General features: G+C 40.3%; 1 protein-coding gene across 1 annotated transcript in view; it reads right to left on the reverse strand.

Annotated features, from left to right (window-relative positions):
• Positions 1-19474: 19474 nt before the first annotated feature.
• Positions 19475-24335, reverse strand: part of HDAC7 (histone deacetylase 7) — a 51319-nt gene continuing 46458 nt past the window's right edge. Inside the window, exons 10-11 of the mRNA XM_073561438.1 lie at positions 22089-22239; positions 19475-20821 (exon numbers count right to left, since the gene is read on the reverse strand). Of these exons, the coding sequence (XP_073417539.1) occupies positions 20773-20821; positions 22089-22239 (200 nt within the window). The 3' untranslated portion in view covers positions 19475-20772. The remainder of the gene's footprint in view (positions 20822-22088; positions 22240-24335) is intronic.

A 24335-nucleotide genomic window follows, 5' to 3' on the forward strand; every position in this document is an offset into this window, starting at 1 on the left:
TTATATAATTTTTTTATGTTTTGGTGCTTTTACACAATAAAAACTGTGTTTTACAAAAAAACAATTATTTTTGCATCGCTTTATTCTGAGAGCTATAACTTGCATATTTTTCTGTTGATGGAGCTGTATGATAACTTCTTTTTGCGGGACAAGATGACGTTTTCAGCGGTACCATTTTTATTTACATCCGTCTTTTTGATCGCGTTTTATTGCACTTTTAGCTTGGCTATATGATGATAAACCATTGTTTTTTACCTCGTTTTTTATTTATTTTTTTGCGGTGTTCACTGAAGGGGTTAAGTAGTGGGACAGCTTTATAGAGCGGGTCGTTACGGACTCGGCGATACGAAATATGTGTACTTTTATTGTTTATTTATATACTGTAAATAAATGTATTTATTGGTAAAGAATGTTTTTTTCTTAGGGGATTTTTTTAAAATATTTTTTTAACTTTATTACATTGTCTCAGTATCGAACATCACTATATAATGTCAGATCGCTGATCTGACACTTTGCACAGCACAGTGTCAGATCAGGATCTGACAGGCAGGTAAGGAGGCATGCTGGCGCCTGCTCTCAGCAGGCTCTCACAAGCTATCTTCCCTGCAAGACCCGGAAGGACCCCACGGCCATCTTGGTGCCGGGGGTCTCCATGGAGACCATCAGGACATTGTGATCGCATCGATGCTTCCCTATGTCATTAGCACCAATTGTGGGCGTTGCTGCGGGCTGTAAGCTGTCACATAAAGCTGACATCCTCATGCACTCAGCGTGAGGCCGCGGCAATCGCTGCGCCATACTAGTACTGCTCTGGGCATAAGTGCACCTCCTGCAGAGCAGTACTAGTATGGCGCATGGCGCGAAGGGGTTACAGCTTTCACTATGCAGTAAAATAATGAAATGTTCACTGATGTTACTGGTGGTAACAAATTTATATTATATTTATGTCTAAAAAGTAGTAAAAAAACATAAAAAAACTTCACCTTGAGTTTGCGTTGATACATTTTGAGACCCGTATTAATTTTTTTCGTTGACGGAGCTGTGTGACAACTTATTTTGTCAGTTAGTTGTAGTTGTTTTTTGTACCATTTTATGTTTCTAATATTTTGAATTTTATGGATTCCTCAATGACACCATTTTATCTATTTTATCCGGTGTTCAGGGCTGCCACCAGGAATTTCAGTGCCTTATGCTGGCAAAATTTTCAGAGTCCCTTTAAACTCTGCCCACACTCCACCTCAGCTCCACCTCCACTCCTCAAACCTTTGACAGTCCCACCACCCACTCTCGGAAAAAATAATTAACAGTTCCCATTGAACACCATATCATATTCATAGCCATTGACTTTTATTTAAGCCGAAAGATTATTAAGCCTGCCACCACGATAAGGTAGACTCTTTTGCAAGGTCCTTCTCTACTCTGACCTAATGAGAGCGAGATAATATTTTAAGGCATTTTTATTACTTACTGAAAAGTCAAAAGTTTACATACTTTTTATTAGTATTTGGTACCATTGCCCTTAAACTGAATGACTTGGGTCAAACATTTGGGATATCCTTCCACAAGCATCTCACAATAGTTGGTCAGAATTTGGTTCCATTCTTTTTGCAAAACTGGTGGAATTGATCCAGGTTTGTAGGTCGCCTTGCTCGCACCTGCCCATAATTTTTCAATAGGATTGAAATCAGGGCTTTGTGGTGGCCACTCCAAAACATTGACTTTGTTATCCTTAAGCCACTATGTTACAGTTTTGGCAATATACTTTGGGCCATTGTCCATTTGGAAGACCCATTTCTGCCCAAGCTTTAACTTCCTGGCTGATGTCTTGAGATGTTGCTTCAGTATTGACACATAATTTTCTTTTCTCATGATGCCATCTATTTTGTGAAGTGCATCAGTCCCTCCTGCAGCAAAACAACCCCACATGATGCTGCCACCCCCGTGTTTCACATTTGGGATGGTGTTCTTAGGCTTTCAAATTTCTCCCTTTTTCCTCCAAACGTAGCGATGGTCATTATACCCAAAAAGTTCAATTTTAGTTTCATCAGACCACAGTACATATCTCCAGAAATTAAGGTCTTTGTTCCTGTGTGCATTTGCAAACATTAATCTGGTTTTTATGCTTCTTTTAGAATAATGGCTTTTTCCTGGCAGAGTGGCCTTTCAGCCCATGTTGATACAGTACTCGTTTCACTGTGGATATTGACACAATCTTACCAGCTTCTGCGATCATCTTCACAAGGTCTTTTGCTTTTGTCCTTGGGTTAATATGCACATGTTGGACAAAAGCATGTTCATCTCTGGGACATAGAACCCATTTCCTTTCGTTGCTTCTGCAACCTTGAGTACTGCAGAAATTCTTTTGTAAGCTTGGCCAGATCTGTGCCTTGCCACAATTCTCTCTCTGAGCGCATTGGCCAGATCTGTGCCTTGCCACAATTCTCTCTCTGAGCGCGTTGGCCAGATCTGTGCCTTGCCACAATTCTCTCTCTGAGAGCGTTGGCCAGTTTCTTGAACAGTTTGACCTCATAATTCTCATGTGGTCTGACATGCACTGTGAGCTGTGAGGTCTTATTCAGACAGGTGTGTGCCTGTATCAATCAAGTTCTATCAGTTTAATTAAATACAGCTGGACTCCAATGAAGGAGTAGAACCATCTCAAGGATCTCAAGGACGATCACAAGGAAATGGACAGCATGTGACTTAAATATTAGTGTCTGAGAAAAGGGGTCAGAATATTTATGACCATGTGATATTTCAGTTTTTCTTTTTAATAAATTTGCAAAGATTTGAAAAAAATGAACTTTTTTGAATTTGTCAAATGGCTGCAATGAAACAAAGAGTGAAAAATTGAAAGGGGTCTGAATACTTTCCGTACCCACTGTATGTACCCAGTTCCTGATATTTTTTGCAATGGTGGTATCCTACGAAAGGAGCACACTAAAACACAAATACAAAAGGTAAAAATCTTTACTTTAAAATGGAGGAAGAGAACTTACTGCAGCTTGTTAGCAGATAACACCTAAGGATCAGATTTTTTTAAATATAAATAGTAAAAATTACATTTTTATGGAAGGAAAATCATCATTGATTTTTTAAAAACATTACCATAAAAATTGAAAAATAAAGCATCTGTGAGCTCTATTGACATGTCTATTTTAGTAGATAACTGTATTTCTCATAATATGTGAGTCAGGGCCACCATCAAGGCATTACTGCCATTTCTGGTGTATGGGGCCCAGTGAGCAGAAGCAAAAAAATACACGTTGAGTATTTACAGCAGGTTTTTCTGAGGATAGATGGACTCGTTGAGTATTTACAGCAGATTTTTCTGAGGATAGATGGACACGAGTATATACAGCAGATTTTTCTGAGGATAGATGGACACGTTGAGTATTTACAGCAGATCTTTCTGAGGATAGATGGACACGAGTATTTACAGCAGATTTTTCTGAGGATAGATGGACTCATTGAGTAGTTACAGCAGATTTTTCTGAGGATAGATGGACACGAGTATTTACAGCAGATTTTTCTGAGGATAGATGGACACGTTGAGTATTTACAGCAGATTTTTCTGAGGATAGATGGACTCGTTGAGTATTTCAAGCAGATTTTTCTGAGGATAGATGGACTCGATGAGTATTTCAAGCAGATTTTTCTGAGGATAGATGGACACGTTGAGTATTTCAAGCAGATTTTTCTGTAGCAAAAACAGGATTGTTGATAGGAAAAATGCTACGTAAAGCGTGCACATTTTTTACATGCATTTTTGATGTGTTGTTCTTGCATTTTATTCCCATTCATTTGAATGGATGCAAAAATATTAAAAGATTTGTCATACTGAAGATTTGAAAAAATGCTTTATAAGTTCAATCTGCAAGGAAAACGTACTACAGTAAGCAGATTTAAGAAATTTCATTCACTTTGCTGTTACTGTAAAGCGCAGTGGTTTTACCCTTGGAAAAAGCACAGAAAAAAGGCAGTGTATGAATAAGCTCTAAGATGGGTTTGTATAAACCAGATAAGTAAACATTGCAGAAATGCTGTAGATTTATTGCAGAGTTCATGATTTGCATTGCAAAAGATGAAATCCCCTGTAAATGTCTGCAACATGAATCTAAATGCAAATCTCATGCAGAAAATCTGCTACAAATCAGTCCTGCGTCATTGGAGCCTAAGAATACGTTCCCACAAAGCAATTCTGCAGCATATTTCAGTGTTATACCCCCTGTGAGTAGCAATGGCGCAGTGAAGCTGTGTTTTTTACACTTTGCATTGCAAAACATGACGTTGGCAGCAGAAATTGATATACTATAGATTTCAAATCCCCGGCACAAATCATTTTACGCAGCAGATATTCTCAGCGGGGCATGCATGGGATTTCTCATTTCTATTTTTCCACAATGTGGGTATTATAAATGCAGCATGTTTTCCGGACAGTAAACCTGCTACTTTTGTGTTACATGGAAACGTATCCTTGGTCAACGGGGATGACAAACTCGAATTCCACAAATGTATTCATAAAGTAGTGAGAAGAGAGGTTTCCACTTAATAAACTCCTTTGTATGAAAGCAGACATTCTGTACCAATAACTTGCAACTTACATTCTCACCATTGCATTCGCTAGAGATGATTAACCATTCTGTTTGATCTGTCCGTGTACTTTTGCTCTGTTAAGGTACTGTCACACTTAGCGATGCACCAGCGATATGACGCTGTCAGGATCGCTGGTACATCGCTAAGTGGTCGCTAGTGAGCTGTCACACAGGCAGATCTCACCAGCGACATAGCAGGGGTCGGGGGTCGCTACTTACCTGTCAGACGCGGTGATCCTGACGTTCTCCCGCCTGCGTTCACGCGTCGCTCGTCGTCACAGCAGGAAGCTGACGACGAGAAAAGGTCCAGGACGTTCTCGCGCGATCAGCGATAACTAACGGGGAGCCGGTCGGAGGTAAGTATCAGACATAGCGATATCGCTAGCAATACCGCTGCTACGTCACAAAAACCAGTGACGTTATAGCGATATTGCTAGCGAGTGTGACAGGCCCTTTAGAATATATTAAAAAGTATTAAAATTTGAGAATTAAGATGAATTCTGGGACAGTAGTGATAAAACAAATTCTTCAATAAATAAGTTCATGAATATTCTCTATATTATGTGTCACTGTGTTTCGTAATTGTTACAAAGTCTGGTCCAAATATTGTATAAAGTGCTAATGAGAGATGATGGTGCTATATAAATAAATCATAATAAAGGATAATAATTGTTTGGAGAAGGTCTCCTTAAAAGAGTTGTCTAGTCCTTTATACAGTCATATGTTAAAGTTTGGGCACCCCTATTAATGTTAACCTTTTTTCGTTATAGCAATTTTGGTTTTTGCAACAGCTATTTCAGTTTCATATATTTAATAACTGATGGACTCAGTTATATTTCTGGATTCAAATGAGGTTTATTGTACTAACAGAAAATGTGCAATCTGCATTTAAACAAAATTTGACCGGTGCAAAAGTATGGGCACCCTTATCATTTTCTTGATTTGAACACTCCTAACTACTTTTTACAGACTTCCTGAAGCACTAAATTGGTTTTGTAACCTCATTGAGCTTTGAACTTCATAGCCAGGTGTATCAAATCATGAGAAAAGGTATTTAAGGTGGCCACTTGCAAGTAGTTCTCCTATTTGATTCTCCTATGAAGAGTGGCATCATGGGCTCCTCAAAACAACTCTCAAATGATCTGAAAACAAAGATTATTCAACATAGCTTTTCAGGGGAAGGATACAAAAAGTTGTCTCAGAGATTTAACCTGTCAGTTTCCACTGTGAGGAACATAGTAAGGAAATGGAAGAACACAGGTACAGTTCTTGTTAAGCCCAGAAGTGGCAGGCCAAGAAAAATATCAGAAAGGCAGAGAAGAAGAATGGTGAGAACAGTCAAGGACAATCCACAGACCACCTCCAAAGACCTGCAGCATCATCTTGCTGCAGATGGTGTCACTGTGCATCGGTCAACAATACTGCGCACTTTGCACAAGGAGAAGCTGTATCGGAGAGTGATGCGAAAGAAGCCGTTCCTGCAAGCACGCCACAAACAGAGTCGCCTGAGGTATGCAAAGGCACATTTGGACAAGCCAGTTACATTTTGGAAGAAGGTCCTGTGGACTGATGAAACAAATATTGAGTTGTTTGGTCATACAAAAAGGCGTTATGCATGGAGGCTAAAAAACACAGCATTCCAAGAAAAACACTTGCTACCCACAGTAAAATTTGGTGGAGATTACATCATGCTTTGGGGCTGTGTGGCCAATGTTGGCACCGGGAATCTTGTTAAAGTTGAGAGTCGCATGGATTCAACTCAGTATCAGCAGATTCTTGACAATAATGTGCAAGAATCAGTGACAAAGTTGAAGTTACGCAGGGGATGGATATTTCAGCAAGACTATGATCCAAAACACCGCTCCAAATCTACTCAGGCATTCATGCAGAGGAACAATTACAATGTTCTGGAATGGCCATCCCAGTCCCCAGACCTGAATATCATTGAACATCTGTGGGATGATTTGAAGTGGGCTGTCCATGCTCGGCGACCATCAAACTTAACCCCTTAACGACCAGGGGTATTTTTGGTTTTACATTTTCATTTTTCCCTCCCCTTCTTTCCAGAGCCATAACTTTTTTATTTTTCCATTTATATGGCCGTGTGAGGGCTTATTTTTTGCGGGACGAGTTGTACTTTTAAATGACATCATTGGTTTTACCATATCGTGTACTCGAAAACGGGAAAAAAATTCCAAGTGCGGTGAAATTGCAAAAAAAGTGCAATCCCACACTTGTTTTTTGCTTGGCTTTTTGTCAGGTTCACTAGATGCTAAATCTGACCTGCCATTATGATTCTCCAGGTCATTACGAGTTCATAGACACCAAACATGTCTATGTCCTCTTTTATCCAAGTGGTGAAAAAAAATTCCAAAGTTTGCTAAAAAAAAAAAAAAAAAAAAAAAAATTTGCGCAATTTTCTGAGACCCGTAGCGTCTCTATTTTTCATGATCTAGGGTCGGGTGAGGGCTTATTTTTTCCGTGCCGGACTGACTTTTTAATGATACCACTTTTGTGCAGATACGTTCTTTTGATCGCCCGTTATTGCATTTTAATTCAATGTCTTGGTGACCAAAAAAACGTAATTCTGGCGTTTTGAATTTTTTTTCTCGCTACGCCGTTTAGCGATCGGGTTAATGCTTTTTTTTTTATTGATAGATCGGGCGATTCTGAACGCGGCGATACCTAATATGTGTATGTGGGATTTTTTTTTTTACTGTTTTATTTTGATTGGGGCGAAAGGGGGGTGATTTGAACTTTTAGGTTTTTTTAATTTTTTTTTATTTTTAAACTTTTTTTTTTTTTTTTTTTAAACTTTTGGCATGCTTCAATAGCCTCCATAGGAGGCTAGAAGCTTGCACAACCCGATCGGCTCTGCTACATATGGGCGATGAGCAGATCGCCCATATGTAGCAGATTTACTGCTGTGCTTTCAGCGCCGACCACCGTGTGGCGCTGAAAGCCATATGCCTGGAACAACCATAGAGGTCTCATAGAGACCTCTGGTTGTCCAGGCAACATGACGCCGACCCCCGATCACGTGACGGGGGTCGGCGATGACGTCATTTCCGGCCCGGCGGCCGGAAATGCTATTTAAATGCCCGCTGTCAGCTTTGACAGCGGCATTTAACTAGTTAATAGGCGCGGGCGGACGGCGATTCCGCTCGCGCCTATTGCGGGCACATGTCAGCTGTTCATAACAGCTGACATGTCCCGGCTTTGATGCGGGCTCAGCGCCGGAGCCCTCATCAAAGCAGGGGAAATGTCTGATGATTGACTGTGTCCATCATTGGACATTAAGGGGTTAACTGAACTGGAATTGTTTTGTAAACAGGAATGGTCACAAATACCTTCATCCAGGATCCAAGAACTCATTAATAGCTACAGGAAGCGACTAGAGGCTGTTATTTTTGCAAAAGGAGGATCTGCAAAATATTAATGTCACTTTTATGTTGAGGTGCCCATACTTTTGCACCGGTCAAATTTTGTTAAAATGCAGATTGCACATTTTCTGTTTGTACAATAAACCTCATTTGAATCCAGAAATATAACTGAGTCCATCAGTTATTAGATATATGAAACTGAAATAGCTGTTGCAAAAACCAAAATTGTTATAAAGAAAAAAGGTTAACATTAATAGGGGTGCCCAAACTTTAACATATGACTGTATTGATGCCCCATACTAAGGGCTGGGACACACGAGTATACATCGGACGGGTGCCATCTTATTTTTTATTGGGCAGCCCTCGGACCAATACTATTCAATGGGACAGATGACCAAATTTTCTTCCCTGACGGAATCTGCCTGTGAATAACATAGTAACATGCTTCGATTTGACTCTGAAATCAGATGAGACTCATCCTTCAAGTGTATGAGTGCAAGCGAAAAATCGGATGCCACAGTACAGTACCCAATTTTTATGGATATATTGCAATTCTGAAACACAGGAGACAGTAAATGGTCTTGTAAATGATTAATAGCTGCTGTTGTAAAAAAAAAATGCATTGTATTCGGGCTGCACGAGAGTAACAAGTGAGAAAAAATTATCCCACTTTTCTGGTTGAAAATTGGACTTATTTTTTTATACTGTCGCGTGACCCTAGTATTAGAATAGATGATCGATATCAGATTGGTGGGAGTACGATACTCGGCCCCTTCACTGAACAGCTGCTGTTGGTGCTTGTGGCTGATGAAAGTGATAAATTATGGAGGAAAACAGCATAGCTCCATCAACTGTATAATGCCTGCAGCCGGGTACTACGAATATCCCCCTATTCTAATGCATATGTGCGGATGTGTGGTACCCCGAAACAGCCATTATACCGTTGACAAAACTATGCTCCTCCATTCGGTACCAGATCAATGAGAAAAGCTGTTTGGTGGAGGTGTAATGAGGTGGTGGGGACCCTCACGTGCCTCCTCTCCCCTAGTGGCTGCTCGCAGTATTGCGTGTGGCACCTCATTGCTTATTAATGTTATGTGCTGTTTCTTAATGTTATTGTCATGTTCTGTAATGTGGTGCATTTGTTATGTATTGTGCTTAAGCTTAGGGATAGTACAGGACCATATGGGGTTAGAATAGAGGGTGGCATCATAGAGATAAGATAGCATAGAGTAGTTGGAAGTTAGTAAGGTACAGGCAGCATAAGGGTTAAGCAGTTGGGAGGAGCCAGAGAGCAGGGCAGAGCCACAGGGATATAGAACTTCCTGATTAGAGGCAGAAGCTTGGGCACCCTTGCCCAGGGCTGGACGTGTAAGAAGCAGTGGAGCAGACAGTTGCAGGCCATGGGGATAATGCTGCTACAGCAGGAAGGGGCCCCAGGCTGGAGAATAGTGCCTTTGGGCACCAGGTCAACGGAATCATCCTCAGGATGGATCCAGGGTCTAAGACTGGGGTGGGAGCAGCTGAGATGGGGTTCCCGGCACCTTTTCCAATTGGAACCAGACGAGGGGCTGACAGGGAACTGGTGACATGGAAGTCACAGGTGGGGCACGGACTGTCCAAAGAGGCTGCCTGGATGGCAGGTAAAAAGAAGGCACAGACATGACATGGATTGTCCAAAGAGATGGCAGGGATTGCCAGGAGAAAAGAGAGGATTACAGTGAGAATCGGATCTGCCCGAAAGACAGGGAAAGCGCAGGATATGTGGCTCTATCTGAATCGTGCTGCTAAAGTGATGAGTGCCCTTTGCATTAGTAAAGTTGAACTGTTTGAATAGGACTGTGACTCTGAAGTGTTTTGTGAGAGCTGTGGATATGAAGCTGGAGTGACAGACGAGAAGACTCCAGCAATTGACACGAGTGTTCTACTGCACACACAGCAGGAGGAACATTGTAGTTCATCTATGGGGTGCCAGGATTCAGCCAGTTGCCAGGACTACCACCCTGGCCGCCTTACAGAGGTGCCGAGTGTTGCACCTCCACTGATCTGATAATGATGATCAGAGTTGAGCGAACCTAGTGTCAGGTCCTGAACTATGAACACGGACTTCTCCCAGAAGTCTGTTTTAGTGTTTGGAGTTTCACGAAAATAGAGAGACCCCCCCCCCAGAGCCCTTACTATAACCATTTTACAGCAACAAAGTTCAGGTCCCCATTGAATTCTACGGCTTCAGGTTCAAGTTCAGGTAGAGTTCTCATACCCAAATCGAATTTTGGACAAAAGAACTCGACGAACCTGAACATCCACTGGTCCTCTCATTTCTATTGATGATCGATCCTAAAGAAAAGACATCAATATGAAAGTACTATACAACCTCTCTCTTTCTAAATCTCAGCTATTACTGTTTCAGTGATATATGGCTCCACGTAAACCTGATGCCAACATTAGTCTATAACAGGGGTGGGCAATTTATTTTCCCAAAGGGCCATATGAGAGACTGTGACTGTTGTGGAGGGCCAAACCAATAGGCTGAAATTAATTCTGCTCAATATTAATATTAACTTATTAGGTATAATTGTTATATATTAATATTAATTGTATCACTTAATATTGAGTAGAATTAAGGATTCTGACAACCCCCTATACACCGTTTCAGCCTGCACACAGCCCCATCTATATATCATAAGAACCCCCAGAATGAGACCGCACATAACATCCCCATGATCAGCAGGAGACCCACATAGCCTCCCCATAATTAGCAGGAGACACACATAGCCTCCCCGTGATAACCTCTCCATGTCTAGCATGAGACCCACACAGCCTCCCCATGTCCAGCATGAGACTCCCATAGGCTCCTCTTGCCCAGCATGAGACGCCCATTGCCTCCTCTTGTCCAGCATGAGATGCCCATAGCCTCCTCTTTATCAGCATGAGACCCCTATAGCCTCATCTTTTCCAGCATGAGACCCCATATTGCCTCTCCATGTCCAGCCAAATATACCATACACATAAAAAAAACAAAAGAAACACATACTCACCTTGTTCCTAGTCCCCCAGCGCTCTACCTCTGCTTTCTCTGATGAACTGACTCTCCGCAGTACACAGCTGACTCGACAAAATGACGTCGTCACGTCAGCTGTCTCACTCGCTGATTGGTGGAAGAAAGGGACAGCGACCCCTCCTCCACCAATGCATTCATGGATGCAGATACATGCGTAGACAGTGGGCAGTGGCCGACAGACTGGGGAGGACAAAGAGCGACCAGGGGGTCACTGCTTTCAGCCCCTCAGCTGTCTCGGTCCACACATGAACAGCCAGAAGGCCACATGTGACCCATGGGCTGCACTTTGACCAGGTCTGGTCTATAACACTTTCATTCGTCTTAGGCTTTAGCAGATTTTTCCTCTAAGTTTTAAACCGTGGAAAGGAACTAGTTATTGTAACATATTAAAAGGGTTATCTTTATGTCATAAATGGGTGGCATTGCAAAATGCTTCTAAAAACAGGAAACTTTGCAGTTTGTCCTTTTTTAAAAATCCTCTTTGTTCTCAAGAATTTAGGAATGTTTAATTTTAATATTTTTTTTTAATTTTACAGTGTATGGCTCATCACCAGTAGCCTTGCAGTCCCATCCTGGCCACTAACCTAGGTAAGGAGCGCGTGAAAAGGCTCTATGCTTTACAGCTTGTTCACACTGCTCTAAAACTGGCCCGACTCACAGGCCCCATAACGAGTCCCCGACGATGAGTAGGCCCTGGCACTTGCCAGGTGCAAAGGGTGGTGACGCCGGCCCTGCCTATATGCAAGGGCCCCCCTCCACCTTCAGGCCCCGGTGCAGCTGTACTGGCAGCATGTCCGCCCCTAAGTGAACGCACGGTTTCAATTTATCATGGATGTAGAAAATCCATTGATAGTTTTGGGTAACTGGTATACTAATGCTGTTTCCTCTTCAGTTATAGGATATTAACACTTTGGTGGCATTTTTTTCTTAAAGGCAATATGAAAAACAAACAAACACATATGAAAGGCTGACTCACCAAACCCTGACTAATGCACTAGCAGGATGCTAGTGACACTTTGCACCACACTTATCTGTGTGACTGATGTCCTATGCAAGCCCTATTTGTGTGCATTTTTTCCACTAGACAGCCAGACCATCTTGGGTTACTGGCCGTTTTCATCAGTGGTTTGCACCTGTGCTGCCCCAGCCTTTATCAATGGAGGTCTGCTGTATCCTGCTAGTGCATTAGTCAGGGTTTAGTGCGTCAACCTTTCAAATGTGGTTTTTTGAATTTTTGTGAATTTTTCCTTATGTGCGCTGTTCAGATTTTGTGTTAGGGACTCGCAAAGTTTGGGGACCCTTGATGTTGGGTTGCGAGCCTATCTGCTTTGGCCAAAATAATAACTAATACCCCATATCTTTATCTTTTTGCACTTTTTATCATTTTTGCAGGATGCAGTTAGACCTCTTTACGTTGGCTTGGTTTTTCCCTGTGTGATGTGTATATATATATATATATATATATATATATATATATATATATATATAGTGCTGCACAGCCCGCCTGCTAATACTATGGGCATCATTAATAGGCTGTTCTGACACTTTGCACCACACTTATCTGTGTGACTGATGTCCTATGCAAGCCCTATTTGTGTGCATTTTTTCCACTAGGCAGCCAGACCACTTTGGGTTAACTGGCTGTCTTCATCAGTGGAATGCACCCTTGCTGCCCCAGCCTTTATCAATGGAGGTCTGCTGTATCCTGCTAGTGCATTAGTCAGGGTTTGGTGAATCAACCTTTCAAATGTTTTTTTGAACTTTTGGGATTTTTTTTCCTTATGTGCCCTGTTCAGATTTAGTGTAAGGGAATAGGTCACCAGGTTTTTTTCTGCCCCATCTGAGAAAAGTATGATGTAGGGGCAGAGACTCTGATTCTAGTGATGTCACTTACTGAGCTGCATGTTGTATTTATAAAATCACTTTTCCTTTGCAGATTTCTGAATGCTGAGCTTTATATAACCCCGCTCATATCCCTGATTGGCAGCTTTCTGTGTATACTGTGCATAGGCAGAAAGCTGCTAATCAGTACTGGGGGTGGAATTATACAGAGGTAATGACTATGGAAGACTACATGGTAGCAGGTTTACTGGTCCTTTAGGGATTATCTCATGCTGATGTGAAAAATGTGATTTTAAAGGGAACCAGCAAAACGCTATTAACCTGCAGATATGGGGGTAATAGCAGATAGTCGCTCTGCATTAGGGTCTGCTGTAAATCAATGCTGAGAGCGAGATTGTTCTGTATTCTCAGATCGGTGACTGAACCCATGCCGTTGCCACCCCCTAAAATCAAATGCTACTAGTTAGAATAAATTTCATTTTCTCCCCGTAGCGTTCGGCTACATGCAGGCACCGGACAGGTTAGTAACGTTATTAACTTGCAGATTAACCGTATTCCTGCAGGTTAATTGTATTTTTGCTGGTAACAAGTTACCTTTAAATGTGATTTTACTGAAACTACAACAAGCAGCCCAGTAAGTGACACATCATTGGAACCAGGATCTCTGTTTCCACATTATGATTGCCCACTATGATTAGGTGGCAAAAACCTGGTAACAGAATCACTTCAAATACATTTATTGCTGGCTATAATGCATTTTTGCAATATGATTTCATTAAAAATGTTGGATCTTTTGGCTTCTAAAGCCTTTATGTATCATTGTACACAGCAGTCTACAGAATGATTAAAATCTGATAAATCAATTATTTTGGACCATCTCAACATTTTTTTTTAACTGTACATAGTGTGCAAAATAAAAATAGATCACTATGGAATTAAATTAAACATTTTGCTCATTTGGTAAATTGTGTCCCAACATTTTCCTGTAATAACAATATATACTGTACATGAGCGCATATGGCAAAAAATAGTTTTACATTTATATTTGTTCTCAGTACTACGAAAACTTTGCCTGTAAACATTATAGCTGCCATTAAATTTCAACTACATCATTGCCATCATTTTATAATCCAAGCATTTTGGCTCTGCACATACGTCTGACATAGTTGACTGTAAATTTAAAGAACCAGTCTAGTTTTTTTTTTTTTTTATTTCACTTTCCTCTGCCGTTTCCAGCGTCGCTCCAGTCCTGCCCTGGATCATATGATCACCGCTGTGATCATAAGAAATTGATTGTCAATCAGTGTTGCTTCCTAAGTGGACAGTTTCATTTCACAGAAGTTTGAATTACTTGGGAGTTCTATTCTGTTGTTTAAGGCTGCTTTCACACATCCGGCTTTTTGAATCCGGCGAAATTTGGAACAACCGGATCCGGTTTTGTCCCATAGTTGTATTGTCGCCGCACCGTGCCGGATGGGTATGCAGCGCATCCGGTTTTTGCCTGATACGGCAAAAAGTAGCCATCCAGCGTCTGCAAAAAACGTTCGCTGCAACTTTTTTGACAGCGCCGGACCGTTTTTTCTCAGAGCGCATGCGCAGAGACTCTGAGTCTCGCGCTGCTCTTTTAAATATGGGCGCCACCGTATCCAGCCACACAGGCATCCGGTGTCTCCGGCACATCCCGGATACGCCCCTACGGCTTTTCGCCGCACGGCGCTGGAGACACAAAGCCGGATGTGTGAAAGAAGCCTTAGTGTTCCCTTTATTTTTTTGAGCAGTGAATATATCTATCGTGTTCCTCATCACTATCTCTGCTGCATTTCATTCCATACATGTGACACTGACAGCACACGGATGTCACATACGTACACACGAATGGCACGCTGACACGGACCACAGATCTTACCTGTACTGTTTTTTTCCTGTATCAAAATCACCAGGACGTGTGAGAAGGAGGCCTAACAGCGGACTTAAAGGTCTGCAGTGTGAGAGACAGGAAGAAAGCGCTGTGGTAACAGGATGGAGAGAAGGAACAGGAGCAGCGCTGGGAATGGCAGAAGACTGGAATTTCAATGCATGTACTGTACAACATACATTACTGATAGCTGATGGATAGTGGAAGAAATAAAGGCTGGAATGGGACCTTAAGAACAGTCAGGGAGAGTAAGGTTATTTTGTTAGGGTTAGGATATGAGCTATAGGAATGTATTACTTGTAATCATCGGTTTTTAGTTTTACAGCATGTCGGAACACCTTTTTGGTACTTTTGCTCAAAAAAATCCAAAAAAAGCAGGCTGTGAAACTTTAGGCTAGAACCTCATGGGCCAGTTACGTTGCAGATGTCTTGTGTGAATTTGCTCCTGAGGATTTGAACTTTTCTCACCAACTTGTTGCAGAAACCTGCACTGTGGATTTTATCGTCAGCTACATGTAAACTTCTGTTGCAGATTTTCACAACCAGTTTTACACCTTTCACTTTACAGTGCTAAAACTGCACAAATCTACAAAATTGTTTGCTCCAGCATCAACTGGGGCTGAAATCCAATGCCAGCCTAAATTACTATGCAAAACTACCAATGCCAAACTGGAATTCATCATCTTGCAGCATTTTTTTTCATGTAAACTCCTAATTGTCAAACATCATACAACCTGTCACAAAGTAGAAATATTGACATTTTTGTATGTGAATGTAATCTATGGCCCAGTATGGGATCTCGGAGCATACACTGTAGATTAATTATTACGCAATGATATAATAACTTTACATAGTGCATCGTCAAAAAATGTAGATGTTTACTTTGTAATAAATCATCACAGTCCCAGTTCTTTGTAACTATACAAGAGATTCAAGAAAAAAAATACATTTTATTGCTCAAAGTTCATTTTTTTTTTTTTACAAAAAAATACATATATAAAAGATATATATATTCAGACTTTGCTTTTAGACAAAACTGGAGATCTGAATTCCAGGTTATCTATAGGAACATCAGAAAATGGTGAAAACAAGATGCCTTCATTGAAAAAAAAACACACCATTTTTTTGTACAAATACATTCCCTTTCGAAGACAACATTTTCTATTTTACAAAATACCAAAAGTGGAAGCCCTTGGAACAAACAATTGATCGTTAGCTAGAGAACAGGTTACAAATACAGAATCGCTCATGCCCTTTATCATCTTTGGTGGTTAGTTGTTGACTTCAAGGTTAGGATAAAAAAAAAAAAAAAATTAGAGGCTTTCCCTTTAAACCAAAAAAAATATTGAGAATGCAATGAACCCAGTAATGTGAAATGCACTTTTTAATCATGGAATAGAATGCACTGATAGCACAACTTTCTTTTCTTCTGTAGCACATTGCGGACAAATTCTGCTTTCATCCTTGGAACGGATTTATCCTATATACTCAGGTCACCGCATATAGGGGATTTCTATAACTGCTGCCCTATAGCGACCTCTAGTGGCTAGAGTTGAAGTTAAAGGCTAGCAAAGAACCCGTTATTGCGCCCTTGTGTATTTCAAAGCCTATGACAGCAAGCGCAAATTAATGTATAAGTTGATGAAAACACACACGTGTGTGTGTTACTTTTAGATTCTCAGTTGAATTCTTAAAAGCGCCATTATTTTTACGTTTGGAATGTGAAGTAGATTTTAGATGTTTGTCTAGTCTGTTGTCAAATAAATGCAAGACATCCAATTAAAATTATAATCTTTCTGCTTGGGTGAGAAAACATAAAAATCTTATAATATATGGAATATATCATATTATAAAGTAATATAACCCTTTTTAAGATCCTTAAAAATCTCCAGTGAAATTCTTCAATGTACCCCGGTAGTTGGAATGATTGAAAAATATTTTTTATAAAATGGTTTATTACATAAGAAGACGACCCCAAAAGTAACCGCAAAACACAAATTCTGCCATTTCTACATTAGGATTAAAAGTGATGATATTTTCTAATAAATTCAGATTCATTCAAAATTAAAAAGATGGGGCGAGACAAAAAAAAAAAACAAAAAACTTTACGAACTTTCTGATTGAAGAAATTTTTTTGGGGGGATTGTAATATACAGTATAGATTTTTGAATCAATATTGGGGGGAAAAAAAAAAAAAAAAAAAAAAAAAAAAAAAGAAAAGCATTGTAGATTCCCAGTCCTAAATTTCTATTTCACCTGAAGTCTATACTGTTTTGCACATGATTAATGTTATAGCACTAACTGACTTGGGGATTTTTGTAAAAAAAAAAAAAAAAAATTCTGTTTACAATTTTTTTTTAGTTAACATACTTAAAATGGCCTGAAAATCTGCAACTTCACATCTAAGATAAGTTCCCAGGATGAGTTTTTGGCGAATTTATGATGCCACTGATTTTCACAGTGTCTTGCAGTTCCAGCAGAGTGGATGGGATTAATAGAAATGCCCACTGTGCTGCTTTTATTCCCCTACATAAATCGACTTGCGGTGCATTTTTCAAATCCGCAACATGTCAATTTCTCTTGTCGGAAAGGTGAGGTTTTTTGTGTGCGGATTTTCCTCAAAGAATTGCATTAGAAGTCGAAAATCCACAGGTAAAAAAACGTATCTGCAATTTTAGTGCATTAATCCTCACATGACTGTATCAATAACATTTTTTCAAATCCAAATACCCGAAGTATAAAAAAAACAAAGCAGCTTTTTTTTTTTTTTTAAAACATGACATACCAAAAAGAGAGGAAAAAACAATTTAAAAAAAATGTGATAAAACTGCATGTAAAAAAAAAAAAAAAAAAATGCACTCCAAAACGCAATGAAAATTTTTTTTTTTTTTTTTTTAAAAAGGAACTTAATATAGCAATAGGTTCAGAAAAACTGCAACATCAAAAACTCACTGCGGGAACATAGCCTAAATATACTGACCGTTTCACAATTGGGGTGTGTGCACACGCTGCGGATTCTGCTGCGTTGGACAGTACCATTATAAATCAATGGAAAACAAAAACCGCAGCGCCCACGGTGCGGAATTTTCAGAGCGGATTTGCTGCGGTTTCAAAACCGCAGCATGTCACTTCTTTGTGCGGAATCCGCAGCGGTTTTACACCTACTCCATTGTCCAGGTGTCAAACCGCAGGTCTTTTGACCTGCGGATTATGCAAAATCCGCGCAGAAAATTCCGCAGCAGAATCTGCAACGTGTGCACACACCCTTAAGGGTATGTTCACATTGAGGCTTTTTGTTGAGTTTTTGGAGCAGAAACTTCAAGTTGTTGGGGTTTTTTTGGGAAAATTTGAGGAGTTTCAGCCCCATTTCTGCTCAAAAATTTCCTCAAAAAATTGCAAATACCTTACTATAATAGATCGAACATTCAACATAAAAAAAAATCAACCATATGCCTGAAATTTGCTGTGATTTTTGTTATGCAATTTTAAATCCTCATGCACTTGCACTGTACTGTACACAGATACAGAATTTCACTGAAAAATATCCCAAAATTCTGTGACAAGTACACACTGGGGGCATATTAAAAGAAAAAAAATTGACTGTGTTGCTCATAGCAACCAATCACAAGGCTACTTTCATTTTACCAGGGTTGTTTAAAAAATGAAAGCCGAGCTCTGATTGGTTGCTATGGGCAACAACATTTTTTTCCTGTCAGAAAGGTTTGATAAATGAGGCCGAGTGTGTGAACAAGGCCTATAACAAAACAAACACGCAATATTCAACATTTATACACTATGTACAGAGGGTGAATTCACAATCCCGGGGTGTTGTGATAAACGGACTGATCAGTGTTTTATTAAGTCCTGTGTTTTTTTCTTTTTCTCTGTATTTACAGGGGGGTAAAACTTAATGTTGTTATGTGGCAAAGCATTCCAGGACATTTGAAGATTAAACGCATACCTTTATCTACACCAGATGTCGGTCAAATTGAAAGATAAAACGTATTTTTCCCCTCAATCTCTAACGTAAAAAAAAAAAAAAACATGCAACGCCGCCTTTTATTGACACGTAAATAAATGATAGAGTTGATTCACTCAGCGGCTACAAACATGAAAATCAAGGTAGAGGAAAGTGAACCTTGAACCCGAGGGAGACAAAAAAAAGAGAAAAAAAAAAAAACACTTGTTTTTGATTTGGAGGGCCCAGTGAGCGGAGGATTTAGCCAGCCGTTTGCTTTGATTTACAATGCAGCCGCTTACGCCTTTGCTACTCATCACACCTGACAGGGGTATAAAGTGTGGCCGCCGAGAGGTGCAGATTATTATTTTTCTTTTTCACCAAAATCACTTCAAAGATCTTTTAAGGCCGACGAGATTGACAAGTATTGAGAGTGCAGCTCGCAAAAAGAAACATATATCTGGCAGCGAATAAAAGAGAAACATCACAGCACAGAATTGGTGTAAATCCCGCTGCTTACCCCTTAATCCCACTGATTGTTAACAGGACTCGTGTCTTAGCTGACCCTATACCATTACTCTTTTTTTTTTTTTTACACATGCGAGCAGTGCAAAATTAGCGTGAGGCAAATAAGACACGATTCATTTCGGGTAGGGTCGGAACACTTGCCCCAGTTGTCAGAGCTTTGCAACAATAATCTACACGGTTTGCAAAATTAAATATATGACACGTAATGGTTTTTATTTTCAAGTGAGCTGGAATTAAACCTTCGTGGACCTTAAAAGAGTCGTTAAGTGGTTTCACTCCATCAGGCATTAACCTTCTTCAGATACAAAACAATATACAAGGGCCTGAAAAAAGTGCATCTATTAGGACAGCGCAAATTTTAGCAATTGCTGAATATATATATATATATATATATATATATATATATATATATATATATATATATATATATTCGTAGACACACAGGAACAAAGGACCAGCACACAAAATGTCTCACAACTTCTTGTAATTTTCTGCATATACCCCGTGCCATGGTCACGTGGGAATGTAGAAAACGTCGATGTTGCAGTGTTTGATCATATCGTCTCAAGCGCATTTTTACAGCAAGAATGTCCTTCCCCAATTGTATTTCATCACAACCCATTAGAAGCTGATATATCTTCGAATGTTCCGATCCTGCTTGTGGAGTGTGGGGAGCGGGTCTCCATAGTGCAAATGAACAACACGGAATCCATTTATCCAAGTAGGGATTAGTGGTCATCAGGAAATTCTTGAAAACAAAAAGAGGCATCTTATTTCCAGCTGTGCCAGGCACTTAGAAGTTCCATTTTATTTCTTTTTTTTTTGTGTTAAAACTCGTGAATCTCCAGTGAATTGTCTACATGAAGGGTCTCCTCCTATACACAGCCGTCCACCATGGAGGAGTGGTCTTTTCACGTCTTTTACTGCAGTTCTTGATACATTTTCACAAAGTTGGCAAATTTGGCATTTTACTAGTACTGTCACACTTCCAGCTCACCAGTTCAACCAGTCCTGAGCGTCATAGATCAACTAGTTGGATGCAAATTTCAAAAACCCCAAACCACAATTCCTCAAAACATGAAGATGTTTTGTGTCCATTCCCTTGGGTACTGTAGAGTTCCTAAGCTCCTTGGGCAATATGGGACGTGTCACTGGTGGTATTCCCCATCGGTCACTCCTTTCATCTCACCTGAGTGATATCTTTGGTCGAGCTTAGTGGTGTCTTCTTTGTGCATATAGCCCTAGTCATAACAAGACATTATATATCTGTATACAACTTATTTGTCCAGGCAGCGACTGAAAGTTTATTTTAGGCAAAAGCCCATATTGATTTCACGTGTAGAACTGTCTCAAGATGATGCAGCTTCAGAAATGAACTCACAGATTTTGCAAACTGTGTTAAGACAAATAGAACAAACTGCACCACTGTACGACGCTAGAGCAGCAGCCTAAATCAATCCACCAAAATGAGAGACACCATGTTCTTTGGGTCATAGACTCATAGATCCATCTTCTTCCATAGGCTCTTCTTGCGGCTCACTGTTGTAAAGTTAAAAAGTGAGATACAATATTATTTTATATAGAAATGGAATCTCAGACACACAAGGGGGATTATTAAAGAGAACCTGTCACCCCCCCTCAGGCGTTAAGTAAAAGAGCCACCTTGTGCAGCACTAATGCTGCATTCTGTCAAGGTGGCTCTGTTACTTAGCTTCCGTTCCATCACAGAAATAATAGTTTATAAAATTGTTCAAAAATACCTGAAATTTGACAGGGGGACAGGTCTTTCCCCGTCTGACAGACGCCTCGCATCCATCAGTCATTTTGTATTTGGCGCCACCTCCTCAGTTTTCTTTTGAAATGCGGCGCCTGCGCTGTACCATATCTTCTTGGGCATGCGCAGTTAGCGCTGCCCGACGTGTCCATGCTCTCAGATCACATCCTGGCCTTCATATCGCGCAGCCACAGATCCCGCCCCGCAGTCGCTTATGATTTATTCACACTGCGGGGCTGGGAATCTTGGGCATGAGAGCCCCAGATAACTACTGCGCATGTCTGAGATTCCCAGCCCCGCAGTGTGTATACATCATAAGCCACCTTGACAGAACGCAGCATTAGTGCTGCACAAGGTGGCTCTATTACTTAAAAACGCCTGGGGGGGGGGGGTGACAGGTTCCCTTTAAAGGGAAGTTTGTTATGTAATCTGAGAGAAGTATAATGTAGAGGCAGATACCCTGATTCCCGATCTACCAGTTCTCTTCAAGCTCTGAGTTACCCCACCCACACCACTGATTGGCACAGAAAGCTCACAATCAGTGATGCAGATGTTGTAACACAGAGATCATGAATATGCTTGACTACATGGCAGCAGGTTTACTAGTCTTCTAATGATAATCTCCTGCTGATAAAACAGTGGTTTAATAAAAACTACACTTAGCAGCCCAGCAAGTGACACATCGCTGAAATCAGGGTCTCTATACCATGCTGCTCTTAGATTAGGTGGAAAAAAACCTGGTGATAGACTCCCTTTAACTGGTGCTTTATGTATCAGTTTTAGGGCTCACTCACATAAGCTTATAACATGGCCGAGTGTTAATCAATGTTTTAGGACTCGGCCCAAGGTTATACTATGGGGCAGTGCAGATCTACAATTTTTTTCTAGTGCTGATTCGGTATCAGAAAAAAAAAAAAAAAATCACAGCATGCTAGATCACAAAAACATTTCAGTATGAACCTAGAGAGGGTCAACACTAGAATTTGTAACAACCTATTATGAACGATTGCTTTGAAATAGAAGGAAACATACTTGCTCCCAGCAGCTACTAGAGAAGTCCTGCCCACAGACAAGGAAGCCAGAGCAGTCACAGTGTCCACTTCATCCCGATCGTGTTTTTGAGCTTCGACGAGAGAGTATCCCACCTTAGATACATATCGCTTAACAGAATTCCAGTATTTACCTGTAAGAAGAAAATGTCTTACTGAACGGTACTAGACTTTTTGACTAGTGTCCTACGCAAGTAAGAGAGAACACGGATATTTGGTAATGGGGCTGACATTTTGTTAACATGATATAAGCAGCATGTTTGTGTGTGGAAGCGAATAAACACAACTAGTGAGAACCGGATGTCAAGGGCTCGGTTACGATAATTAGAGACAGAAACGCCGTAATTGTTTAACTGACTCATTTATTCCTTTTAGTAGTGTATCATGTGCCCCAAACATCCCATGATGAAGACTTATTTTTGAATATTTATGTTTTGTGTTTCTTTCTAAATGTTCTAATTCCGACATTTGGATGAACTCACATCTTCTACCTGAATTCTAACATTACCTTCAATTTGGTGGGAAACCCCAAACCATGTATGGCCATAACCCTGTTACTCCTATTTTGGAGGTCTCAATGTACCACTGTGATCGGTCATGTCTCCAGTTGCAACTACTGTATAGCAGTGGACACAAAAAATTAAGGCATCGACAATATACGTGAAACAGGAAATGTTGGCTCAGCCCACGATCATGTTGCAAAAAAGGTTTATGCAATCTATGCCAGCTAAATATATCACAGAGATCATATGGTGACTTGCTCACCAAGAGGAGCATATTGTGCACCATGCACATGATGGGAGATTTACCAGTTGCACCCACTTTCTTCTTCTTATTATTATTAGAACATCTGAAAATATATGAGGGCTTGTTTTTTGGGTGAAAACTTGTAGATTTTATTGGCACCATTTTGGGTACATAAACCTGTTATTCTTCCATAATAATAATAATAATAATAATAATCTTTATATAGCGCTAACATATTCCACAGCGCTTTACAGTTTGCACACATTATCATCAGTGTCCCCAATGGGGCTCACAATCTAAATTCCCTATCAGTATGTCTTTGGAATGTGGGAGGAAACCGGAGAACCCGGAGAAAACCCACGCAAACACGGGAAGAACATACAAACTTCTTGCAGATGTTGCCCTTGGTGGTTCCATTTTTGTGTATCTTTTTTCTCTACTGTATTGCCACATTACAAGAGCCATCAATTCTGGCAATGATTTATCTTTTTGATGATTTAATTATATTTGTATTACATTTATTAATTTTGATACCCATTGGGGTACTTTTATAATTCATATGCAGACCTTGGCCGTGTTCATCAGGGCCATGGCTGCCATAAGACCTTGTTAGCATGCTGTAATTATGTAATGAAAAGCCAATGGGCTTCTTTCATCTGTCAAATTTCATAGGTACTCTGGTTGCTATTGAATATAGAATTTAAAGTATTTCAATGGCCAGGATGAGAAGGAACGCTGATCTTAGTGTAGGGGTGTGATGACATTGCATTACAGCCTACAATCACTGCTGATGGCACAGATTCAGCTCTTATGCCTATAGTATACCACAGTATATAGGCCCTATACCACCCACTAGAAGTACTGATGCATCCATTTTTGCTTGAAAGGTGGTATGATTTAGAATGCAGACTAGTATGAATGAGGGGCAACCTGTACATCAGATCTATACTTTCATACACATGGTCCATTTTTGTAATATAATTTTTTTTTTTAAGCATTAGAGAATATCTGTGTTAAGGTCACCATACAAATTAGACTAACATTGGCCAAAGCAACGACAGTCTAATGTGTATGGGGGTCTTTCGACTCTGCCCCACAGATGATGTTGGGGGAGACAAGGATCTTGCATGCCTGATCTTGGACTGTTCATCCTTTTTTTGTTCTTGGCAAGATAAGTCAACACCAGAGGGGTCTAAAAGTGGACCTCTAGCTTGGATCTTCTAGGGCAAAGCTAGCGCTCCTGTACAGTGGAGTTGGGAAAAGCGATTGGACAAACCATTGTTCGTCCAACAGTTATCTACAGTGTATGGGGTCCCTTGCATACATTCAATAGGATGCAGATGTTCAACTTTAAGACATAAAACAAAGTGCTGTGCATAATGAGATCATTTTTGGAGACTTTAGAGCTATTTGCATACAAAGCAAAAGTGACTTCAATTTGTTTCACAAAGCGCTGGTCTAAATATCTACAGTATGTAAACGA

The sequence above is a fragment of the Dendrobates tinctorius genome, unplaced genomic scaffold, assembly GCF_039654945.1.
Source record: "Dendrobates tinctorius isolate UK_male_01 unplaced genomic scaffold, ASM3965494v1 ptg000319l, whole genome shotgun sequence".
NCBI classification, from domain to species: domain Eukaryota; kingdom Metazoa; phylum Chordata; class Amphibia; order Anura; family Dendrobatidae; genus Dendrobates; species Dendrobates tinctorius.